The sequence below is a fragment of the Haliaeetus albicilla genome, chromosome Z (assembly GCF_947461875.1).
Source record: "Haliaeetus albicilla chromosome Z, bHalAlb1.1, whole genome shotgun sequence".
Classification (NCBI taxonomy): domain Eukaryota; kingdom Metazoa; phylum Chordata; class Aves; order Accipitriformes; family Accipitridae; genus Haliaeetus; species Haliaeetus albicilla.
Genome location: NC_091516.1, coordinates 33265731 through 33288541, shown reverse-complemented (window position 1 = coordinate 33288541; position 22811 = coordinate 33265731). Strand labels below are relative to the sequence as shown.

At 38.8% G+C, this 22811-nt stretch overlaps 1 protein-coding gene across 7 annotated transcripts in view; it reads right to left on the bottom strand.

Annotated features, from left to right (window-relative positions):
* AOPEP (aminopeptidase O (putative)) overlaps positions 1-22811 on the bottom strand; it is a 214864-nt gene that overhangs the window by 22951 nt on the left and 169102 nt on the right. For 6 of the 7 annotated variants that reach the window (XM_069776426.1, XM_069776425.1, XM_069776428.1 and 3 more), the window contains one exon: positions 2395-2511. The exons of the other annotated variant lie outside the window; for it this stretch is intronic. In XM_069776426.1, coding sequence (XP_069632527.1) covers positions 2395-2511 — 117 coding nt within the window. The remainder of the gene's footprint in view (positions 1-2394; positions 2512-22811) is intronic. 7 annotated transcript variants of the gene reach the window in all.

The window sequence follows — 22811 nt, the reverse complement described above, 5'->3', positions numbered from 1 at the left end:
GTGTCATGACAAGAAAAATCCCCTATGCAGGTACTGGAGAAAGAGGCATGAAAAGTCCTTCCCTCAGGTATGTGAGGGTGTGTAAGCTAATGTTCCCTTTAAAGGACTGACTGTAGGTGTCTGGGGTCTGATGACTGGTAAAATGCTAATGGTAATGTTATCTTAGTTGTACTTCTCAACATCTGCTAAGCCCTTGGTTTCACCTTGTAAAATAAAATGGAGATTATGCTCCTTTCACCAAGGCTGTAATTTTGTAGGTTTTTTTTCAAAAAAAAAAGAAAAAATTCTGACTGATTGCTTGTGTACTTTTGTATGACACTGCAAGGAAGAAAGCAAGCATGAATGTGGAGAGAAAGGGAAAATCTGAGAAACCAAAGCTTGTGGCCTGGTGCTTACAATTCACAGGCATGGAGCAGCAACACCACAGCTATTGCTTTGATCTATCTCCCCATTAATTCCTCTTCCCATTATAGAACTCATGACATTTCACTGGTATTCAGATGTGATTAAAATACATTCTAATACTTATAAATAGAAAAGTTGGTTCAAGTACTAATTAAAAACAAATCTGGCATTTGGAAACCTGTTTCAACAAAAAAGTAAAAAGGTGCAGTAAATGGCAACAGTGGAAATGTTGTCTGTTTTTTTTCTGAGAAAAAGCTAGACCTCTGTTCTATTGATCTTTACGTTAATGTTTGGATTCCCAACTGTTTATAGGTGTCCACCCAGCACTTTCAGCATAAGAGCAACAAAAGAGATTTTGCTCTCCCCTACAATTTTAATTATTGCTATAAAGTTCCAATTATAATAGGGTAAGTCATGCACGCTGACTTTCTGCAGCCTTCACAGGAGTTTTTAATTAAACAAGAGTCAAATGTCATGTTACGTTTACCATGCTCCCTTATTGCACATTAGCTTGATCATATGCTACTTCATAACTAACCCTTGTTTATATATAAATCTATACATCCTTTATCTTCATGACTGATTCCATCTTCTCACCTCCCCTCCTGAATACTACGTACTTGAAGCAAAGACTCATTGCAAGGGTGCTTTCAGCCACAAGTTCTGCTGTCTTCACTGTCACAAATCTCCCAGCTTGAGAAATCCATGGGACTCTACAAAATAGCCAGTGCTGTTTGTGGTAATAAGGATTTACTGATTTTGTCTCCAAAGACATTAAGCTCTTTGGAGCAGGGATGCTAGCCTCATATGTGCCTGTGATGGGGAAGGCACATTTACAGTATCATATAAAACCGTGTTTTCCTCAGGGACTGTTAATATCCCTGGCACTTACTAGAAGCAACTGTAAAGAACTGATTCCACCTTGTCGTGGTTTAACCCCAGCCAGCAACTAAGCACCACGCGGCCACTCACTCACTTCCCCCCATCCAGTGGGATGGGGGAGAGAATTGGGGGAAAAAAGTAAAACTCATGGGTTGAGATAAAGGCAGTTTAATAGGACAGAGAGGGGAAAAAAAAAAAGAAAAAAAAAGAATTGGAATATTCAAAATGAATTATGCTCAATACAATTGCTCACCACTCACAAATCAATGCCCAGTCAGTTCCCAAGCAGCGATAACCCCCTGCCAGGCCAACTCCCCCCATTTTATTTACTGGGCATGACATGGTATGGAATACCCCTTTGGCCAGTTTGGGTCAGCTGTTCTGGCTGTGTCCCCTCCCAGCTTCATGTGCCCCTCCAGCCTTCTTGCTGGCTGGGCATGAGAAGCTGAAAAATCCTTGACTTAGTATAGCAACAACTGAAAAACATCAGTGTGTTATCAACATTCTTCTCATACTAAATTGAAAACATAACACTGTACCAACTACTAGAAAGAAAATTAACTCTATCCCAGCTGAAACCAGGACACGCCTTAAACTCATGCCTAAAACCAGAACATACTGTAGTCTCTCTGGAAAGCAAACTTTTAGAAATCCCGAGTAAGACTTTGGAGCGCTCAAAGAGGAACAATATGGGTTGACCCTGGGGAAAAATAATTCTAGAACGTAACAGACACAATTGCATTTGGAGACAATACTCACAACTAGAATAAACTGGGCCCTAATATACAGCCACCATGACATAGTAAGAAATTTAACACGAGAGCAAATGTGCTGCCCAAGGTACACATACAATAGTTACGACATCTAGGCTGCACCACCTCTTACTACCACGGTATGCAAACACACCTGGACCCACACAAAACACACAGAAATACTGAGTAATTAAGGCATCTGAAGATGCAACAATACTGGAGTTAAGAGCATCCAATTTCAGATTTAGATATGGAAAAAAGAACTTGAATAAGTCTGGATCCTAGCGGAACACTATCACTCCTAGTCAGCAATGCAATGCCATACATTAGGGAGATATTTTTTGAAGTGAATTACCTCAGCATCTTGCTCCCGGAGCTGGTACGTTTTCTCTAAGCACTGAAGCATTCTAGGACACAACATCTTCTCCTCCAAGAGAGACTCCAGAAGTAAGACCAGCTGGTCAGGGAGAAGCTAAGAGGAAAATAAATGTCGTGTGTGAATAAAGATCTCTACTGACTGAGCAATTAAATGGAAACAAACCACAAGAGGACAAGATTGTGATAACCTGTGTACTTTCAACTTGAAATACAACAAGAACTTCTAGCCGGTTTCTGAAAAACCTCAGGGTTTACGTGTCTGTGTTCTGAAAGGCTCTGTGCTGGGGCCCAATTAAGACTAATTTTTCTGTGGCTTTCATTACTATAGTTAGATCAGATATAAACCATGCTTATCTTATTGAAACATAATCATAGCTTATTAAGTAAGATTTTTATGGAATACATATGCTAAGTAATTCTATTTTGTTTGGGCTTGGAAGGAATTAAAAAAAAGAGAATAATTTACAGTGCATAATTTCAGGAATCAACAGACATACAAATGTATAATTTTTAAGAGTGGCATTTTTATCTGTTATATGACCAATTGCACAATATTCTTACAGTGAACAAAGAAACACAACACAAATACATGGCCCACAAACAAGTGTGGTAATGACACATTTTGAGTCATATTTTAGTGCAATGAGTCACAAGCCGTCCATCATTACACGGTAAAGACGCATGAATGTTATGGTTGTGGCACACACAGTATATATCTATCTATACATGTATGTATCTTCAGTAGTTAGTCGCCTGACTCCAGAACCTATCATTTTCAAGTTGAACCTAATGTAACCTAAAAAGAAAAAGCACAAGAAATCTGATGTAGCAAGTGCTTAAGTGCTCTGTTTAATAGGCTTATTGGAGGAACAAATAAATAATTCAAACAGAGCTCAGAGACAAATTACACCAGCTGCCAGGAAACATTTATTGGAAATTCAGGGTTCAGGGTGATCAGTCAGGAGTTTGTTAAATGCCCCAAAGCTTTCCCCACTATTTGTCATTGTGGGGCTCCAAAAGGGGAAGGAGGAATAGAGGAAGAACGTGAATTTAAGCTTTTGCACACAAAAATAAACCAGCACTGCTCACTTCTAATGTTCTCCAGACAGATTAATGAAAAAAGATATCCTGTTACTTTAACACTACTTCCAGCTTTTATCACATTTGGCGATTCTCTGCTCCTGTCTTGCTGCCCATGTCCCACTCTGCTGCGTCAGTGTGCTAAGCAGGTACAAAATGAAGCCACCTATAGGAAATGCCTCTTCCAACAACACAGCCCACAGCCCGGGCTGTTTACAAGTCTGGACCCCTGATCTCTGACGGCAAGTCCATGAAGGTACCAAGGATCTTCTGATAAGTCTTAACAACCAACTAAGCAACATGACATTTTCTTCCCTTTTAGTCTGACATAATATAGCATTAGTACCTAAATCAGAATACAGAGGAAAAGACATCTCTAGGATTTTAATGCTTTGGTTTCCTTGCACTTTTATTTCCTTCCATTTTTTTATTATTAAAGTTGTATTCTTGGAGAGAGAAAAAAACTGCACATCTTACTGGCTCTTAGCGGAACATTTTCTAAGTGATACCAAAGCCTGCCAACAAAATGGAGTTGTTAAAAATAGTCAGACATTCAGAAATACTGAATATTTGAATTTCAGGATGACTAAAATGCCAACTTGAATGTTTATTGCACAGTCCAACAGCAGCTGCCTGGGGGATGGTGAGACACTCTAAAAAATAAAACAGGGAAGGCTTCTGGGAAGTGGCTCTGCTTGGCAACTGAAGTCATTTTGAACACTAATAAAATCTGAAATGCTACAGAATACCACGCACAGAAAGGTAATTCCTGATTTAGAAAGCCTTCCCTGCTAACTACAAAGACAGCAGAGCAATACTTCATTTGTAGAAACTGCAGAACAGCTGCTTGAATACATAGGTATAGAACAGCTGTTATTATTTTATAATATATCTCCAGTATAACTGCTATACAGATTCACCCACAGAAAGCTATTTTTTAATCTAACATTACAGAATCTCACTGAAGCCAACAAAAGCATAGCAGCAGAGCAACAGCCATGTCCTTAATCTACCTCTGCCTACTGCTGCATTATGGGTGAAGAGTTTTCAGAATTACAGGTTAAACTCTTACCAGTTTAGATTTAAGACTGCAGAGAAAAAAAATCTGAGACCATGGCTTCTGTTGTTTTCCCACGTTCCAGCCGCCCAGGATGAGACTGTACATACCAGTTTCCAGCTCATGGTTTAATTAAAGTGCAAGGTAGGAGCTAGCAAACACAGGCGGGGGGGGGGGGGGGGGGGGCACCAGCAGAAGAAACACTGACAGACCTGTAACCAAAGTGGCACTAGTGGGCGCAGCTATTACGTTTTATTCTCCCACTTACTTGTGACACAAATAAAAGGAGGAACATTCTCTTTCATTTCTTAGGCTCTCCTTTTAATAAGAGACTCTGCCTAAGAGAAAAACCTATCCTAAGGAAAGAGGCAGAAAGCTCGGCCGAAGTTTCATGACAGTGACTACCCAAAATCCCCTCAGAGGTTTAGAAATCTTTTCCCCAAACACAGCAATATGAATAACGCTATCTCCAAAGCAGCTTTTTAATGGTTATAAATAAACTTCACAAAATTGCACTCGAATTTTCAGTCAAAAAAACCCACACTCCATTATTTTTCGTTTTCCCCACCAGTGTGCTTATTAGTCCCACTCACCTGTTACTTCTCATCTTTCACACCATGAGAATTGTTTGGGGTACACACTCTTGATTTTCTGTTTGTTTGTCTTATGCTTAATACAAAGGGGCCCTTGCTTTTAAATGCTATGAAAACATAAATGCTGGAGAAAACAAAAAGTAAACTTCAAGTATTTTGACGCCATTTGCCTTTACAACAACTCATATTCTGTGAATGCATATTCAATATCTAACATACATAAAAAACCACACAACACAGCTACAGCAAAATACATCAGGGTAAACTTCCTTGTGTCACTGTGTATCTCCATGTTGAAAACATCCAGAAAACAACCATAACACCCCAAACACCAAATTTCAGTGTTCCTGTTAAAAAAAAATAATTATATATATAATAAGAAAATTGTTTTTTTTATATATATAAAATATATATGTGTATATATATATAAAAAATCACACTCTGAACTGTATTGGAGCATGCTCAATCAAAATGCTCAAATATATGCGATTACTAAAGTAGATCACTTCCATCAGGAAACATGGCGAGTATTAAGAAATAGTTTCGTTACAGAAATGACTGCTGCAACAGCATCTACTTATATTGCAAAGTAGATAGGTCCTGTCCCAACCTATGCCTGCCACATGGAAATCATACTACTTTTCCCAGGGTTCCCCCTCCCGCATTTGTGAGTACTGATACTACAAAGAGGAAACAAATTAATATGTTGTGATCACACACACCAGAGCTTTTCTGTCATGTCCCATGTAATTAAATATCATCCCCACTATAAAGATGTATCCCAGCACTGTGCACATTATCTTGCCCTTAAGACTGTAAAACCTCTCCTGCAACTCTTCAGACTTTTTTTAAAAGTTCACTTTGTCGTGCCACTTAATACCCATTTGTCCCCTGCTTCCCCTATGTTACCTGATGTGGTGGTTTCAAAGTTTGAATAATGAGGCTGTTACCTCTGAAACTGCAAATGATGGGGAGTCTCAAAACTAGGTCTGTATTTGAAAAAGGTAAGATGAAAGAATTAAAGAAAAGGTAACCAAGCTGAAAATGTAACTCAGACTATTACTGAAGCAGCTTACTGGGGCTGAGATTCTATGTATAGTAAATGTCTGGGAACTAAGAAAAAGCATACTTTGTATTTTACTCATATCAGTACACAAGACACTTCAGCCATTGTCCTGTGTTACAAGAATATCTCAAGCCATTAGCAGGTTTGAAAGGGTTTCTACAAATGATCTTGGAACAAAACTGTGAGTTTTCTGAATCCTACCCCTAACCTGTAAAAAGGACAAAGAAAACAAATCTTGCGTCTTCAAAGATCTGGTATGGCAGCTACAGAGGTCATGCACCTCACATCCCAGAAGACCACCCACGCAAAGGAGGGTATTTATCAATTCCTACATTAACAAATGCAATAAATGCCAGATTTACCCTTTATACTAGAAAAAATGCCACTGAAACAATTGACTACTGACCTTTTACAGCCATGAAATGTGACACAGATATATCTACTTGAGCATCCACAACACCAGCGCTTGGACTGCACCCCTAAGCCAGGACACAAATCACTAAAGTAGTACAGCTGGTATGCTGAATATCGCATTTACTCCTGCCTGCACTTGAATGAAGTCATTGAAAGCCTCCTCAGAGGGGAAATCTGCCTCAGACTAATGCAGCAACCAATTGACAGTGGCGTGATTTCTATTATTACTCCATTATCACACTGGGATCTGTGCCTAAACGAGCATACTTCCTCCCTGATGCCATTTCCTTTTATCCTGGCTCTAGTCTAAAAGCAGATCAATGGGAGTAATATATATGATGTCACTTCAATTTACAGCTACTGCCTCCCTCTCTCGCGTGCACAGATAGATCGATTCTTCCCAAAAATGGTTAAGAAATGCTTGGGGAGACTCTTCTCCCAGAAAAGGGTTCTCTGCTATATTTGTCTGTGTAACCACAGCAAGGAACTGTTTACACTGAGCAAAAACAAGGGGGGAAGGAAAAAACCTCACTGCTCTACTGGAAAATGCTGGCTGAAACACAACCCAAACAAGGCCCAAAACAGAATTAAAGCAATCTGACTTTTGAAAATTATACAAGTTTCAAGGTTCTAAGGCACAACAGATTTCTCCCATGTTTATTTGGGAGAAGGTAGTCTCCTACCCCCGCCCCAAAACATGAAATGTCTTTTCATTTACATTTTTACAAATATTTTCCAAAGTCAAAACGAATTCCTTCCCACCCCTCTCTTAGGAAAGAACGGGAAAACCCCACCCCAGGGTTCAGTAGTGAATGGTTCCCTTCAGACAGAATTTCCTCATTAATTGTAGATAAGAAAGCACTGCTACTAGTCTAGGAGACAGGATTTACAGGGCCAGACCATCTCTGCACCTATACTCTGAACTGATCAAAACAAATCCCTGAATGAATCTCATGTTATAAACTCTCCAAATAGACAATTTCCCTTAAGGGCTGTTTTCTGCAGGCTGAAATGAAACAAAAAAAACTTTGTAAAACAAATCCTCCCCTTCCTCAAACTGTCCAGAAAATTGTTAGCTTGAAAATTCAAGAAAACACTATTTACTCAACAGCATTTTTAGACAGACTTTGTCATTGTTTACTTCAAACAATATTCTTCAGATGCTGTTTTCATCTGCACAGTGACTTCTTTTAAATGAAAACAAGGATTCCCCCTCCACTTCAGGGGCTAAAATGTACTCATATCAAGTAACATACGAGTTCAATAAAAACGTCCACGCTAACAGCTGTTAACTAGCATAGTGCAATACACTACTGAAGAGAGTCTAACTCTGAAAGAACTAGTCTGCAGTTTGATTAATACGCAGTAAAAAAAAGTAATCTGCAGCTGACAAAAAAATGCTTTGAACTGGTTTGCAAAATAAAACCCATCTATGCCAGAGGCTGACAAAATTTCAGAAGTGTGTAGTGAAGCAGACTGTTCTGTTTAACTTTATTTGGGTCAGTTTGTTTGAGACTTCCCTCTTCTGAAAAATCAGCTCCCCTTCGAACGTTTATAAAAGATAACTAGACCTCACTATATTTAAAAGCAAAATAAAGATCTCTCTCTGTAACACATTCTCTACTTATGAACCACACTTCTATGAAATGTCTTGCCCATTGTGTGCAATTTTTCTCAGTCTCTGCTCAGACAGTTCTTTCTATGCTTGGCAATGCATTTTTCAGCATCTATTTTCAAAAGAAAAAAACAGGAATTGTAATGGGTTTTTGTCATGGAAAAGAAATTCCTATGAACTTCGCTTCAAAAAGTCTTAGTTCAAGAAGTAATGATCACAAGAAGTTCATCAGCATTTGATTTGTGTTACACTGCAAAATGCTGTTTCTGGGACATTTACGTCTGGTATCACTTGCTTAATACTAGTTGGACATAAAAAAGACACTGAGAACAATTTATTTAATAAACAACTGCACTTGTCTTCAGTTCCCAGTTACTTTACTCTTTATAACACCAAAATTAAGGATCTCTTATTTTGGGGAGCAGATCATCTATGTCAGAAATCATTTTAAGGCCACTGCCTACTCCTAAAGGTTTGATTTATTCTGGGCACACATATGAAAACATTGCTGGACGAAGGACACAAATCCCAAAGAACCACACAAAGTTGAGTATGCACACAAGTCAAATGACCTGATCTCCATTGACTTCTAACAGTCCTTTTCAAATGCAAGGACAGAAATAGCAGTAATCAAAGCGCAACTGTCGATAAGCAACGAATGTTATGACACAGCTACAATCTAAGGTGGGCTTCTGGAGGGTTCAAAAAGGTTTTGTGCATGTGTTTGATTTTAAATATAAGTTAACCTGACATGTACAACACTAATGCATCCACGAAGCAACAAAACTTGAGAAACTTTTTCTAGCTGAGCCATATATTCAGCATTTTTGAAAGAGGAGTTGCTGATGGGCAAGCACTGTACAAAACGTGGCTGCTGCTTTGAAATGCCGTCCTCAAAACCTGTCCTAAATTAACATTGATTTGTCGAGTAATGTTTGCATAACCAACACTGTACTTCCCTAAATGTTACAGGCATCCAATTTGGGAAGGCTTTTGGGACTACTTATGTGCTTAAACTTCATCATATTCACACAGGTTTTTGTCCGGTTGCATTTAAATGCGATTTTGACACTGTACAAATCACATCATATTACTTGCACCAAACCGTTTGGTACTTATATATCAAACTTAGCATTTGATTTTCTTAACACTGAAAAATATTTGTAGGGTAGCATGAAAGCAAAAGCACACAGAGAAACTGTGGGTATGTATGTTACAATACCGTGAGATAAGAATGCAAGGATTTAATTTTATCAATATTTTAAGCTGACTTTCAATGCGGGAATCAGCAACATAAACAAAAGTTTAAAGCTGTTTCACATTCTGTGTCTGATATTGTGGTTATGCATTACCAGTAGTGTTTTTAAAAGGCCAGCCATTGCTACCAGTCCGTAAACAGAAGATTTTTTTCTTAAGCTACAGTACAAAATATTTTCCCATAATTTACTTAATGGTGAGAAGATGCACTTACCAAGAAATTCAACATCTGCAATCTAATACAAATGCACTGAAATGTCAAAAATTATTAGACCTTTATGATCTAACATACTGCTGAGCCAGCAAAATGAAAACCAGGTGGCTTCCCCTACAGGTTCAGTCAGGTTATACAGTGCTTTCTCTCAGCCCTAGTTTTCTCAAAGAAATGTTTCACCATAACTTTACCCTCGAGCATAGTAATTCCCTTCTAAGCATAAAAGGCTATACATTGTCTATTCTATGCAGATTATAATCTCTGCTACTTACTACTGTGCTTCTAGCATGTGCTGCTCCTGGTTTCAGATGAAATGGCCACAGCAAGAAAAAAGTGGACACGAGAAGCCAGATTCCACATCTGAAATCATACTCCACAGGACCACTACTTAGACACACTAGGAACAGAGACCATTGCTCTGACACTAACTGAACTTGAAGCTAGCAACAGCAAGATCTTCAGTCACCCCTTCACTCGATCTCAGAAGTCCCCACTGGAGAGGCGATCAGAACGTCAGCCCCGCGGTTAGTGCTCTCCAGCCACCATGTGAAAGCATCTGGCACTAAGACCACCTTCTCATCTGACAGCAGACCCAACAGAGGCATTTCAGGATCAGCAAACTGTTCATCTACTTACAAAAAACATAGCCAAGGAGAAGTCTGGTTTTATTTTCCAGACTCTTAGACTACTACAAATTAAAGGATTCATATGGAAGGCCAACAAGTCTTAGTTAGCAATTGTTGGAAAGATTTCATACCCACATTGTAGCAGATGCCAAAGTGGAAGTGTTTGCCTCTTGTCTACCCAAAACAACCCAGGTCTCAGCTGCTCCAAACTATGCACTGATGCTGAGATCAATGGCAGTGTAAATCACCTCACCTTGAATGCCCATCATCTACACCTTCTGAAAACAGACCAGTGAGTGTCCTCTGAGACATTAAAAGAAGGTTGCAGACTATAGCAGACACTGAAAACCAGTGTTTCAGTGGCCAGTCTACCAACTGTGAAATGAAGAGTTGAAGAATCATTATCACTATACGCTAGCCACAACGATCAGTGAGAGCACCCTCAGACAGATTTCCTTTATTTTTCTGACTGTATGTACTAGAAGAGGAACAAAACCCTGAGAGCCAAAGAAAATTAAGTAATTTTTCTAAGCTTTGCTAAGTTGCAAATTACTGGCTAAGTAACCTCATTACCCTGCACTGAAAGTGCCAAATCCCATCTCTAGAAGCTACCCTGGGCAGTTAAACTACCTCTTCAGTCCAAAATCCTTGCAACAGAACTGAGCAAGGGCTAGCTTGAAGAGGTATCTTCTTTTTCCTTGAGAAATTGGCACATACATGGAAATTTCTGGAACATAAATTTGTTCTACTTATGCCTACCAATGCAGGACCCAGTCAATGCCCAGAGTTCATCTAGGACTGTGATGTTTAAGGGTCACTAAGAGTTTCCCAACAATCTTACAGTGTGGTCAGATCTTGGGGAGATCAGTACTTTTTCACCAGAACATGTTCCTTTCTGATAAGTCAAGCACAAAGGTACTATATCTGCCCCAACCAGCCCGCATCATTCAGAGAAAGAACCTGAAGAAGGAGAGAGACAAGAACTTTCTTTCTTTCTCCTCTAACCTTTCATTGGCCTTGCTGCTGCTGAAGAAAGTCATATCAATTCCACTTACCTCATGGCTGCAGGGTACACCACCACTTCACCAGGGAGGGCTGGCTGAGGTTCATCTAATGTCACAAGCCTTGCTGGAGGAAAGGACTAAAGCACAGATGGGAAACTGCACTTCCATCACTTGACCCTTTACTCCTGGAATCTGCAAGAATCAACTCTCTTTTCTACCCTTTTTGATTTCAGAACAACAGGTGATGAGTGATTTCGTGTATAATTATGTTAGTTGTCTTTTAACATTTGTGGATCAACTGCATTTCCAGACCTCAGCTAGCAATATTTTCTTCTGACCTGAATCTGGCTCTGATGCACTGTGTGTCTAACACAGCCTGTGCATACTCACAACAGTTTTTCCAACACACCACATCCATTTGACCCTTTGTTAGGGTTTTTTTGTTGTTTGGGGTTTTTTTTTTTCATTTGTTAAGAATGCAACCAACCAGACTGAGTGGACTCAAGTTTCAGCAATACCCAAGCCTTAATCACAGATGACCTTAAAATAGATGTAACTGTAACAGATGAGATCTAAACCTAAGACTATGTAGGTGATGTTGGGAACTTAGAAGAGCAGTATGTAGAGTCGCAGATGCAGAGATACCAATCCACCACCATCAGCTTCTTGGATTCTTTTTTTAACTAAGATGTCACAACGGCCACGATTAAAAATCTCCAGTTGCCTGGGAGAACTCCTTCATTGTGGCTGAAAGTGATCCAGTTCCACAGCCGCTGTCACTTCTCAGCCCCATTACCTCAGCGTCTCAAAATGAAGCCTTTGGCACTTCAGATGGTAACTAGTACTGAACACTGCACTGCAACTCTACCAACACAGGTTACCACACGCCTGTTACGTTGGTCTAGTTTTTGCAGTGGTTCCCACCAGAACCACCTCTCACCCAGCCACTGCAGCCTGCGCTGGTGACGCTGAGAAAGGCCACCTCCGACTGCTAACCGAGGATCACAGGCGACAGCCGGGCTCTTCTTCTGTCCCAAAGTTCTCTACTCAGAGCACACAGACTTCTTGAAAGGGAGCCTGAACTTTTTAATGGGCTGATCGAAAACTTGCACTGTGAACTAAGGACTGGTCACAAGCGCCAACATCTTCCACGCCAGATGCATGGCGAGTTTCTCAGTTTTGCCTCCTCTAGTACAAATACATAGCGGTATGTGCTTAAGGGGGTGAAAAAAAAAAAAAAGCGCAACTCTTTCTCCCTCCCAAGAAACCCTTTCTGAAACAAAACACTCCGCTGAACACAGCTCTCTCCGGGGGGAGAGGATGAGACAATAAACAACACATGACAGATGTTAGTTCATTGCTTAATGCACTTGTGGACGCTACTCAGATCCTATGGCGATGAGTGTGGCATGGTACAGAACAAGCGTATCCCGTTACTTTTTATTCCTTATTTAAAAAATATGGATGAGATTTTATTTAAAACTGTTGCGGAAGACAATTACCATTGGGGAAAAAAACCCCAAGCCTTTAAAAGATCTGAGGACAAGTGGATGAGTGTTGCATGACACCCTTATTATGCTCAGTGCTATTTAAAAAGACGCTATAGTTATTAGCAAGGATCTAGCTGCCACGTTTTCTCTTTCAAAATCCTATATAGGAGCATTAAAACTAACCATAAAAATAAATCCAAGCTGAAACTTACTGGACATGAACTTTTCCAAACTGCAATTTGACTTACGGATTTTAAGCTTGAAGGAGTGCAAGAAATTGAGTAGCTTGAGACAGGATTTGCACACCATTAGTGTGTGAAGGAGCAGGACTTCTTAAAAAAAAAACCAGAACAAAATAGCAAACCAAACCCTAAAAGTTAGTTGAAATACTGATGTTTTCAGAAGTAATTACCAAATGAAATGTGACAAAAGTGCTACATTCTGCTCATGTTTCTCAGATGAGACTTTCTGTAATGCCAAGGAAGATATGTGAATTATTAAAAGGGAGCAGGAGTTATTTTATCACATGTACTGACCAGTACTTCCACATATAGACACAACATTAATAATTACTTTTAGATCCAGCTAATGGATTTGTTTCTTGACTCATAGCTACAGCTTCATGTGGGAACAACTCTATTCAGTTTCACAGAATTACATCAAAGCATGAGCTTCTGAAGAGCTCTCCTGAAAAAACAAAAATTAGTACTTTCTCGTGATTATAGAAATGTGTGCTGGTTTTATAACAATGCAAGTGACAGAAACAGAGAAAAAATATTTTAGACATATTAAGAAACTACTACATTGATGAAGGGGTATGAACAAAATGCATGACTTTTAAGGCACAAACTCCCTTACAAATTCACTCTCATGGTTGGGATATAACTAGAGGCTTTAAGTATATTAATTTCCTTATAAAATAGGGATAAATGTAATTTATTATGCTGATTTGTAATAATGGTATATGCACATAAGCATACAAAGATATGGTCACACAACAACTCACTGAGAAGTTTTTCTCCAAACCCCTCTTTCTTAATAATAACTCCCGTAATTTTTTAAAAATTTTGGTGGTGGTGGTGGGTTTTCGTTTTGGTTTTTTTTTAATCTTTCTGTAAGGAAGATTCAATGAGTTGCTTAGAAGACCTTAATTTCACAGCCCGTCTCCATTGGGTTTATGCGTCACATTCCAGAGTACCCGGAATCATTTAACGTATTTATATAAAATGCAGGTACTTGCAACTTCATTTCCAGAAGCAGGCACACAGACAAGTATTCTTGCTGAAATGGAAGAGAGTTCTAGGTTCTCCATTTTCAAGCAGAGATTTTCTATGATCTTTTCCATCAATCATTTACCACAACCTTCATTTTTAAAGGTATTTGAAAATTTCCAGTGCTTTACAAATGACTGAGGAAGCAGAAAGTAAAGCAGTTGTTGCAGAAAAATAAAAATAAATTCTAACCCAAAAGCCCCACTCTGAAGTTGTTTTTTATGTTCACTCTATAAACGTGCAGAGGAATTATTCCATTTACTGTTGTTGATTCCCATACTATTTTCCCTTTAGCAAAAGGATCTAACATGTGTAAAGCAGAGCACGCCGCATATGCCACTCCTGACCCATGCACTTTTGGGTTCCACTCCAGCCATTTCATGTCCTGCTTAACTCAGACCTTTTAGGTGGTCCTGGAGGAACCACTGTGGGCCACAGCAGGACTTCCTGGTAAGCAGGCATCAAGCAAATCTGCAATCAATAGCAGTGGAGCCTGTCCTCTACAAAACAGCATTTACTTACTTGTTTGTTTCGAAGGCTGCATGCTACTTTAACTTATCCCTCTTCAGGAAAGGAGGGAGAGGAGAAAATATTAATCTCCAGGAAGGATATGTGAAAAATTTGCTAACCTATGGCCTCATTCCATACTCCCTATGGAAGGAGAGCTCCCACTAACTTCAAGGGAATATCTACTCGCATTAAGGAGAACAAGACCAGCATTTAATCACTGAAGTTACATACAAATGCGAAAATAATCAAGCAGATAATGCCAGGGAGCAGTGGGCTGATTGTGCAGCAGTGGAGTATTATTTATATACGAATGGCTGGATAACCACTAAGTTCAGTGCTTCAACAGTAATCCATAATCTTATCTACTAATGGAAATAGCTGACTGCAGCTCAGCTTTAGTGAGAACCTACAGTGCTGTGCACAGTGACAGAACCAAGTTATTTACATGAAAACTTTTAACAGTGCAATCCCACAACTAATTTAAGAAATTGCTTGGTAACATCATTTAAACCTAATTTAAGGTAAGTAATGAATGCTTTTCAACACTGAAATGCAACCCATTCCACGGTACAATCAAAATATGTGCTTAGTATGGATCTTGCTTTTAAGAAGCGAAGGCAAGTGCCCACTCCATCAGCTCTTTCCGTCTAGTGAAATCAATCTCTAGAAATTTCATTTCAGATTTGTGTATGCTGCTGTGGCTAAAACAGACCTGAAGTTTCCATTATGAACTGCAATTCTCAGGTGTTTATAACTTAACTATAAAAATTCCCTCCAGCAAGAAACTTGGCATTAAAGTTCTCAGCCTATAAGAGATTTAAAAAAGATTACTTTCACTATTATTTTTCCAGATAAAATGTCCAAGGCAGTTTCCTGATTTAAAACAAGTGTCTTATCACCAAACTCCTACTTTTTAGAAATGAGAACTTAACAATTCATTAATCTAGGATGAGTCTAATGACATTTGCAATGCTTTGAAATTAGGTATGGTAGCTATGGTAACAAACAGTGAATGGCTATGGCTACTTTAAGGAGAAAATATTTTCCACTGGCAAAATTAACCCTTCATAGCTCCATCTTAAATAACGTAAAAGAAAACAATAGTTCTTTTTTCTTTTCTTTCAAACTAGGCAACAGAGATTTAGTTTGCTGTGTGGTTTTCTTGCCCATGCTTAAAAGCAATCCCTTGAATATGTCTCTCAAAATCCTGGACACATCATCACCTACCCCAACAAAACCCCAAGACAACCACAGTTTATGGGCACAATGGTGCGAACACTTAAGTGTAATTAACTTTGCGTGCATGATTACTTCCACTGAAAGGAACAGCAGCCTACACATACTCACAAGTTTACAGCATTGGGCCCTCTTAAATGTCCCTTTTAAAAGGATATTACAGGGTTTAATAAATGAATAGCAAAGTCATACCGTAGAATTTCGCAGCAACAGTACGGTTATTGTTTTTTTCAAACTAGCTCAAAACATGAGGATTCTACATTATATTATACAGGCTCATACAGCAATTTCTGTTATATGCTGCTTATTCTCTGCAGAATCTAATAAACTCATTAATTTGTATACAACTTTAGCCAGCCCAGTCTGAAAATATACTGAAATAAACAACATACTCTTGGAAATTTAACACTTCTTACTAACCCCTTATTTTTAAACACAGACATCTTAGCTACAACAATATGTTGGGTTTTAAAGCAGTTTCTGTGCACCACTGACTTCAGTCTGGGAAGCTGTGCAGCACTGACTTTTGGACGTATACATACCCACGAGTCCTTGAGAGCTGGGAACCGAACCCACTCAGCACCTCTGGAGACTGAGGGCCTCACAACCATAGTGCGTACATTATAGTGGCCCAAGCAAAGCAGACACCCTACACTGAAATCTCCTCCTTTCCTTTATAGTTATTTCACCGTAGACTGTTAAGAGGGTGAACTCCTGCCCACAATCAGCTTAGCTATGAATCAGCGTATCTGCTTCATTTTGCCAATTATCTTCATCTAAATTCCAGAGAAGCCAAAAGATCCACTTCAAGGAAGGAAAAACATGCCAAACAGCCTTAGATTTCACCATTAAAAAAATTTAACCTTGAAAAAACATCCAAACAGACATGGGAAACTGCTTACATGGGTATTAGATATATTCCCCCCGCCGTAAACTGTTCCTAAAGACATTGCCTGTATTTCATATACCTCTGAAGAATACCTCACAGAACAGATACTGGCTGTGCTGTATATGCCTAGTATGGCACTGGCAGGTAAAACACTCCCAGCTGACTATTACTGTTTTAACGTTATGATTGAACTCTGCAAGAGACAGCAATTTTCTTTCATGAAGACCCCTAAAACAAGTGATTCACGATAAATCTAAGTCCTTAACCACTACTAATTGCAAATGGGCAACAGAGGCAAGAAAGGGATATGAAAGGAATTTCACCAATATTCAAAACACACGCCATAACCACCGAATTACTCCAAGAATTGGTAAGGCACATGACAAAAGAAATGCAGTATTATTGTGAAAGGGCCGAAAGACAAGGGTATACTTACTGGAAATGCAATTTCAGTTCCACTCAGTTGGCAAGAGCACAAAGTCCTTTAACCTGATTATACCTTTACTGTGGTGCCTCTATAATATTCGTCTTCAGACTAAATACACAAGCTCTTCTTCTTAATCTAAATCCAATCACAAACCAGTCTTGGACATGCTCCACCCTTGCAATTACATATTGCTCTTGGTGATCATATTCCACCTCTTTCCTTCCCTCCTCCTTTTCTGTACTGTAGCCCTTTTCATTCAGTGCTCTTCTGGGAGCATTATCTCTCATCTAATAATCACATTAATTAGAAATTTTAATTTTGGCATTTAAACAACATGAAACTAGTTTTGACAAATCTTACAATTCCAGGGGCAATAACAACATAAAAGTAAAGCCCTTTTTAATCTGCCCCTGAACACATACGGATTTCTAAAAGACAAAAACAGAAGAAGAAATGTTATCGTCTTGCTTTCTGTAACAAGATGAGAGCGTCCATTCACCTAAAAGCTCTGTTAATTTCAGGTGCTAGTGCACTGACTTCAAGGAAATATAAGCAATAAACATATCCTTTTGCTTTAATAGCTGAAATATAAGTAGGTGCACCGAGGTTTGCCCAGGGCAGCACAGATTTCTTAATCTTCAGAATAACTGCACCTTATTTTATATGCAATTTTAATGTAAATAAAAGCATAAAAGGAAAAACTAATAGTCAATTGAAACTGTAGTTTCTGTTAATTATGAATACTATATAATTAGCATGCTTACAGTAAACCATAAGCACTGGTGTGAGTGATTTCACACCACCAATCTCAGCTCACAGGGAGTCTGGCTGGAATAAATAAATAAAGCAGGGGTGTTTCAGCAGGTCTACATCATTAACAAAACCAGTGTAAATAAGCAGCCTTCCCATTACATACTGCCCTTGTCTATTAACATTTGGGGTAAAAAAATAATTTGTCCAAATAGAAACAAAGTGTTTTCAGTGCTGGTTAGTTCTGAATGTATCTGCATGGATCAAAACAATAAGGATCCGCACATTTCTAAGAGGTATCTCAAGGGAAAGAACAGGAAAGTAACGACAAAGACATGTTGTGATATAACAGCACGCAATTTTTTCAAAAAGCCACCCAAGTCCCACACAGTGCTGAGGACAGGTTTTCTCTGGAAAACGTGTTTTCCCTTTTTTCAGTCCCCTTGGGATCCTTGACTGTACAGTTTGAACTGAGTTGAGAGTAAAGGGGGGGGCAGGGAAGAAGACAAAACCCCAAACTGTAGTAACTGGCTTTTTCAGCATTTACATGGCTAAATTTATATTGCCAAGGCACTTAGAGCTTATTGGCCTGAATACTGAAAATCATTGACTTATGCTTAGCAACCCTGCAAATGACAGCATTTGCTGCACACAGTAAGGAAACCAAATTAAGGGCCTCTCAATGTATACAATACCTCTTTCCTTCCTTCCTTTATTTATTTATTTATTAAAGCTCAGGTTTCCAATTCCACCGATAAGCACTCTCTGTGTAGGCCAGTGGTACTGCGGTGGTACACATATGCCCTGTATATCATAGCATGGCTCTAAATTCCAGGGGCAGACAGCAAGAGAGATTACTTTAATCTAGATTTTTGGATACGTAAAATTGCAAAAGACAGAATGGAAGCTGGCAAGTCAGGCTGCTGAGACCTCAAAATCATGGGAAAACATGCTGCTGGCTTTTAGCCAGTTATTTCTTGAATGCCTCTCCCCCTTTCCACTTATACCTGCTACTGTTTGGAGCACTAAATCAAATATTGTTGTCCGCTTTTTAAAAATGGGTTGCAGGTTATCCGTAAGAGAAAAATGTGAGCTCCATTACCCTAACTTCCTTCTTTTTCTTTTTTTAACTTATTTTATATACATTGGGTTTTTTCAGTTCTTTGTGATTGGATTTTCCTCTTTTTTTGGAATGTTTACTTAACGGTGGAGATCTTGCTGTTTCCTCCAGACAGTTTCTCCAGTTTTTGCTTTTGTGTGGGTTTTTTTGGTTGTTTTTTTTTTTAAATTACTCACACAGCAACAGGGAAGAGGAAAAAAAAACAATAATAATTTTAAAAAACCCTCTCCAGGAAACTGGATTGTAAAACCACAAAATTTGGCAAAGTAACAAAGTGGGGGGAGGGGGGGGAGGGGGGGGTGGATCTTACATATTTTTCACTAACATTTTGAAGCTGACTAGATTTCAAGTTAAGCATTTAAAAAACAAAACGGAACATGAATGTACTGTGCTTGATCGAAAGAGAGAGCTTTGACAGGGAATAGAGGGGAACAAAGAAGCATGCTTGTATCATGAAATTCGACAGAAGGCAAGAAAATGCTGAAAAAAAAAAAAAAATCCATTGATATGATGACATTTTCTTCCCACAGAGACTTTACACGTTCCACCCATTCACCACTTTTAAAAGCCCCCATATTTTTTTTCCCCATATTTCAATATAACTGAAGTTGAACCTCTCTCTTGCTTCTCACTTTCTCACATTTTCCTTATTTGGCACTTGATTAGGGCCACGCACTTCCCAAGGAGACCATCACCAGAATGCAGTGTGGGGAGGCGAGGGCTGAGCTGAAACACTACAAAATAAACTGCAGCCATGAGGTGGCTACTCGTGCACACACAAGGCCACCTTCCTCAGGAGCAAGCGAGGGGCACACGTGGGACATGCTGCCATTGGCACTTCAGGCGCAGAAAATAGTTCTACTACGTTTTCAAAAGCCATTCCTAAGCTACGTCTGTGCAATCCTCCTGAGCTTCGTTTAAAGGCTTTCAGTGGTGGTGTTTATGTAAGGGCGACAGCCAAACATACCTGGAAACTGGGAAACACTACAAATAAATTTTTTCTATTTGTGGCTGAAATGACTAAATCCAGTAATACACAATTCAAGGCAGAATAATCACACATAATATGATGGTACCTAGCACCTACAGAAGGATTTGTCAAACGGTATTTTGCTGTTACTCATTTTTTACCACATTTTCATTTCTAAGTTTTAATACAAAGCAAATATAGAAGTAATTAAATGGCTATAAACAGAAGTAAAAACTGTTGTATTTTGTGCAATTACTATGAAAAAATCCACAGATTTCTATTTCTCATACAAAATACCTTCAGTATTCCACAATTACCTTGTATTTGGAACAATGCTCAAAGCTGTGCTTAAAGTACCTTTTTTATGAAAGGCAGATAGAAGTAGCCTTGACTGAAGTGGAATTACTATTCAATGAAAAGTAAAATGAAAAAAATACTAGAAGGAAAGTCAAGCATGGAGACAACAGGCTCAAATCAAGGATCCGTATTTTTCCACATTAAACTTGATGTTAATTTTCCAGCTATATTAACTTACCACATAGATTTTAATAATTAAATTATATAATGTGACACTTCAGTAAACATATTCGGTAAATATCATAGGCACTTTAGTTTGGCACAAGAGAGCTTGCCTATGTATTTAAAGTTAGTTGCATGTTCCTGATATACTGCTACTGTGAAAAAAGTCCTACTGTGAATAACCATAAATCAATTTTCCCCAATTATACAAATCAGCAAATATATGGAAAAATGAATCTGCAGCACATTTTTAAAACAGATTTTATTACAACTTGAATGGAGCAATAAGAGAAGTTACTGTTCAGATAAATGTTATGTACATTTTTTGCACATAGTACCTTTATCAAAACTTGCAAATAAAACTGCTTTGCAGAACAAATGAGTCAGTCCTGATGTAAAGCACAGATATAGTTTTGCACTACTTTTCTGACAGGTCTGCATATAATAATACGCTGTTACTAGGAAAAATATAAATTCCATACAAACCCAAAGAACAAGCAAGACAACATCAAAAACATAGTACATTGAATGGATACGTGCAACAGTTTATGAATGCTGACAGAACACATCTGACTAAGCTGACTTAAGGCTAAAACTGAAACAACCTCAGAGAACCATCTTGTAACGACAGTGTTAAAGAAACAAAAATAACAAAAAGGAGGACACAGTCACGTTATTTCTGACAATATTAAAATCAAACACTTTTGCATAGTGGACATTAATAGTTTATTTTTTGTTGTGCTACGTGGGCTACCTACTGCTTGAAAAGAGACTTGAACACACCTTTTAGAAACTAGGGAATCTGAGTTGCAACTGCTTTGTCAGATTTATGTGTTAAGCATTTAAGACATAACAGACTTGATTTTGCAGCAGTACTTGTTGAGACAAAATTCCCAGTGATTTCAGTGAAACTCATCTGCATGAGGATTGTAGGGTGGGGCACACAGCACCTTCTGAGTAATCATTTTAACATACACACAACTATGATCATTTAAATTTATTTTGACAATTTATATTCTTTGGTTGGCTTTAAACTTTCAGCACAAAGCTGAAACATGTAAACATTAAAGAGCATAACATAAACTGCTGCAGGCTACAGCCTTGCTCAAATCTAGCTGAGGTTGAAGTCAACACATAACGTACTCCTAACCACCTTCTTCACAGCTTTTATTGTTGAGGACATCTGCACGCTGTGTCCGTTCTTATTTAGGGATATCATATATAGTGATATGGGTCAAATTAATTTAATATAGGGAAAAAAAGGTTTCAAAGTAATATATGTGTGCAGAGCACTATAAAATCATGCTAACCTACACACTTATAGAATGATGAAATTCAGTACAGGTGTATTTTCCAACTCGTAACACAGAAGCTAGCAGGAAGCTACTACAGAATCTAAACCAAGAAAGCACATAACCAGTGCATAAGAAGTATGTATTATCAAGGCATTTTCTGACATACGCTTTTGGTCACTGGAGATCTGTCCAAAACTTGTTCTAGTAAGTTGACTCTAAATAGTTTATAGAAATGATTTGTGGCCATGTAGGCAAATAGACAAATGCTAAGCCTTGGCTTCTGCAACTGGAAACAGCCAGATGTGCATGAGCAGTGAAAACGGCAACTTTGAAAGGCCCTGGGTGGAAGGCTTACAATTTTGTCCTGGTTTCAGCTGGGATGTAGTTAACTGTCTTCCTAGTAGCTGGTACAGTGCTATGTTTTGAGTTCAGTATGTGAAGAATGTTGATAACACTGATGTTTTCAGTCGTTACTCAGTAGTGTTTAGACTAGAGTCAAGGATTTTTCAGCTTCTCATGCCCAGCCAGGGCACCTGACCCAAACTGGCCAACAGTGTATTCCATACCATGGGACGTCCCATCTAGTTTAGGAACTGGGAAGTGGGGGTGGGGAATCGCCGCTCGGGGACTGGCTGGGTGTCGGTCGGCGGGTGGTGAGCAATTGCCCCGTGCATCATTTGGACATTCCAATCCTTTTATTGCTACTGTTGTCATTTTATTAGTGTTATCATTATTAGTTTCTTCTTTTCTGTTCTATTAAACCGTTCTTATCTCAACCCAGGAGTTTTACTTCTTTTCCTGATTTTCTCCCCCATCCCACTGGATGGGGGGGGAGTGAGTGAGCGGCTGCGTGGTGCTTAGTTGCTGGCTGGGGTTAAACCACGACAGCTATAAAACACCTCAGCTATAAAACCAGAATGTAACTATTGTTACAATAATTCATTGTGTGAGAAAATTAGGGCTTTTTATTTATGCATACATTGTGAAGCCA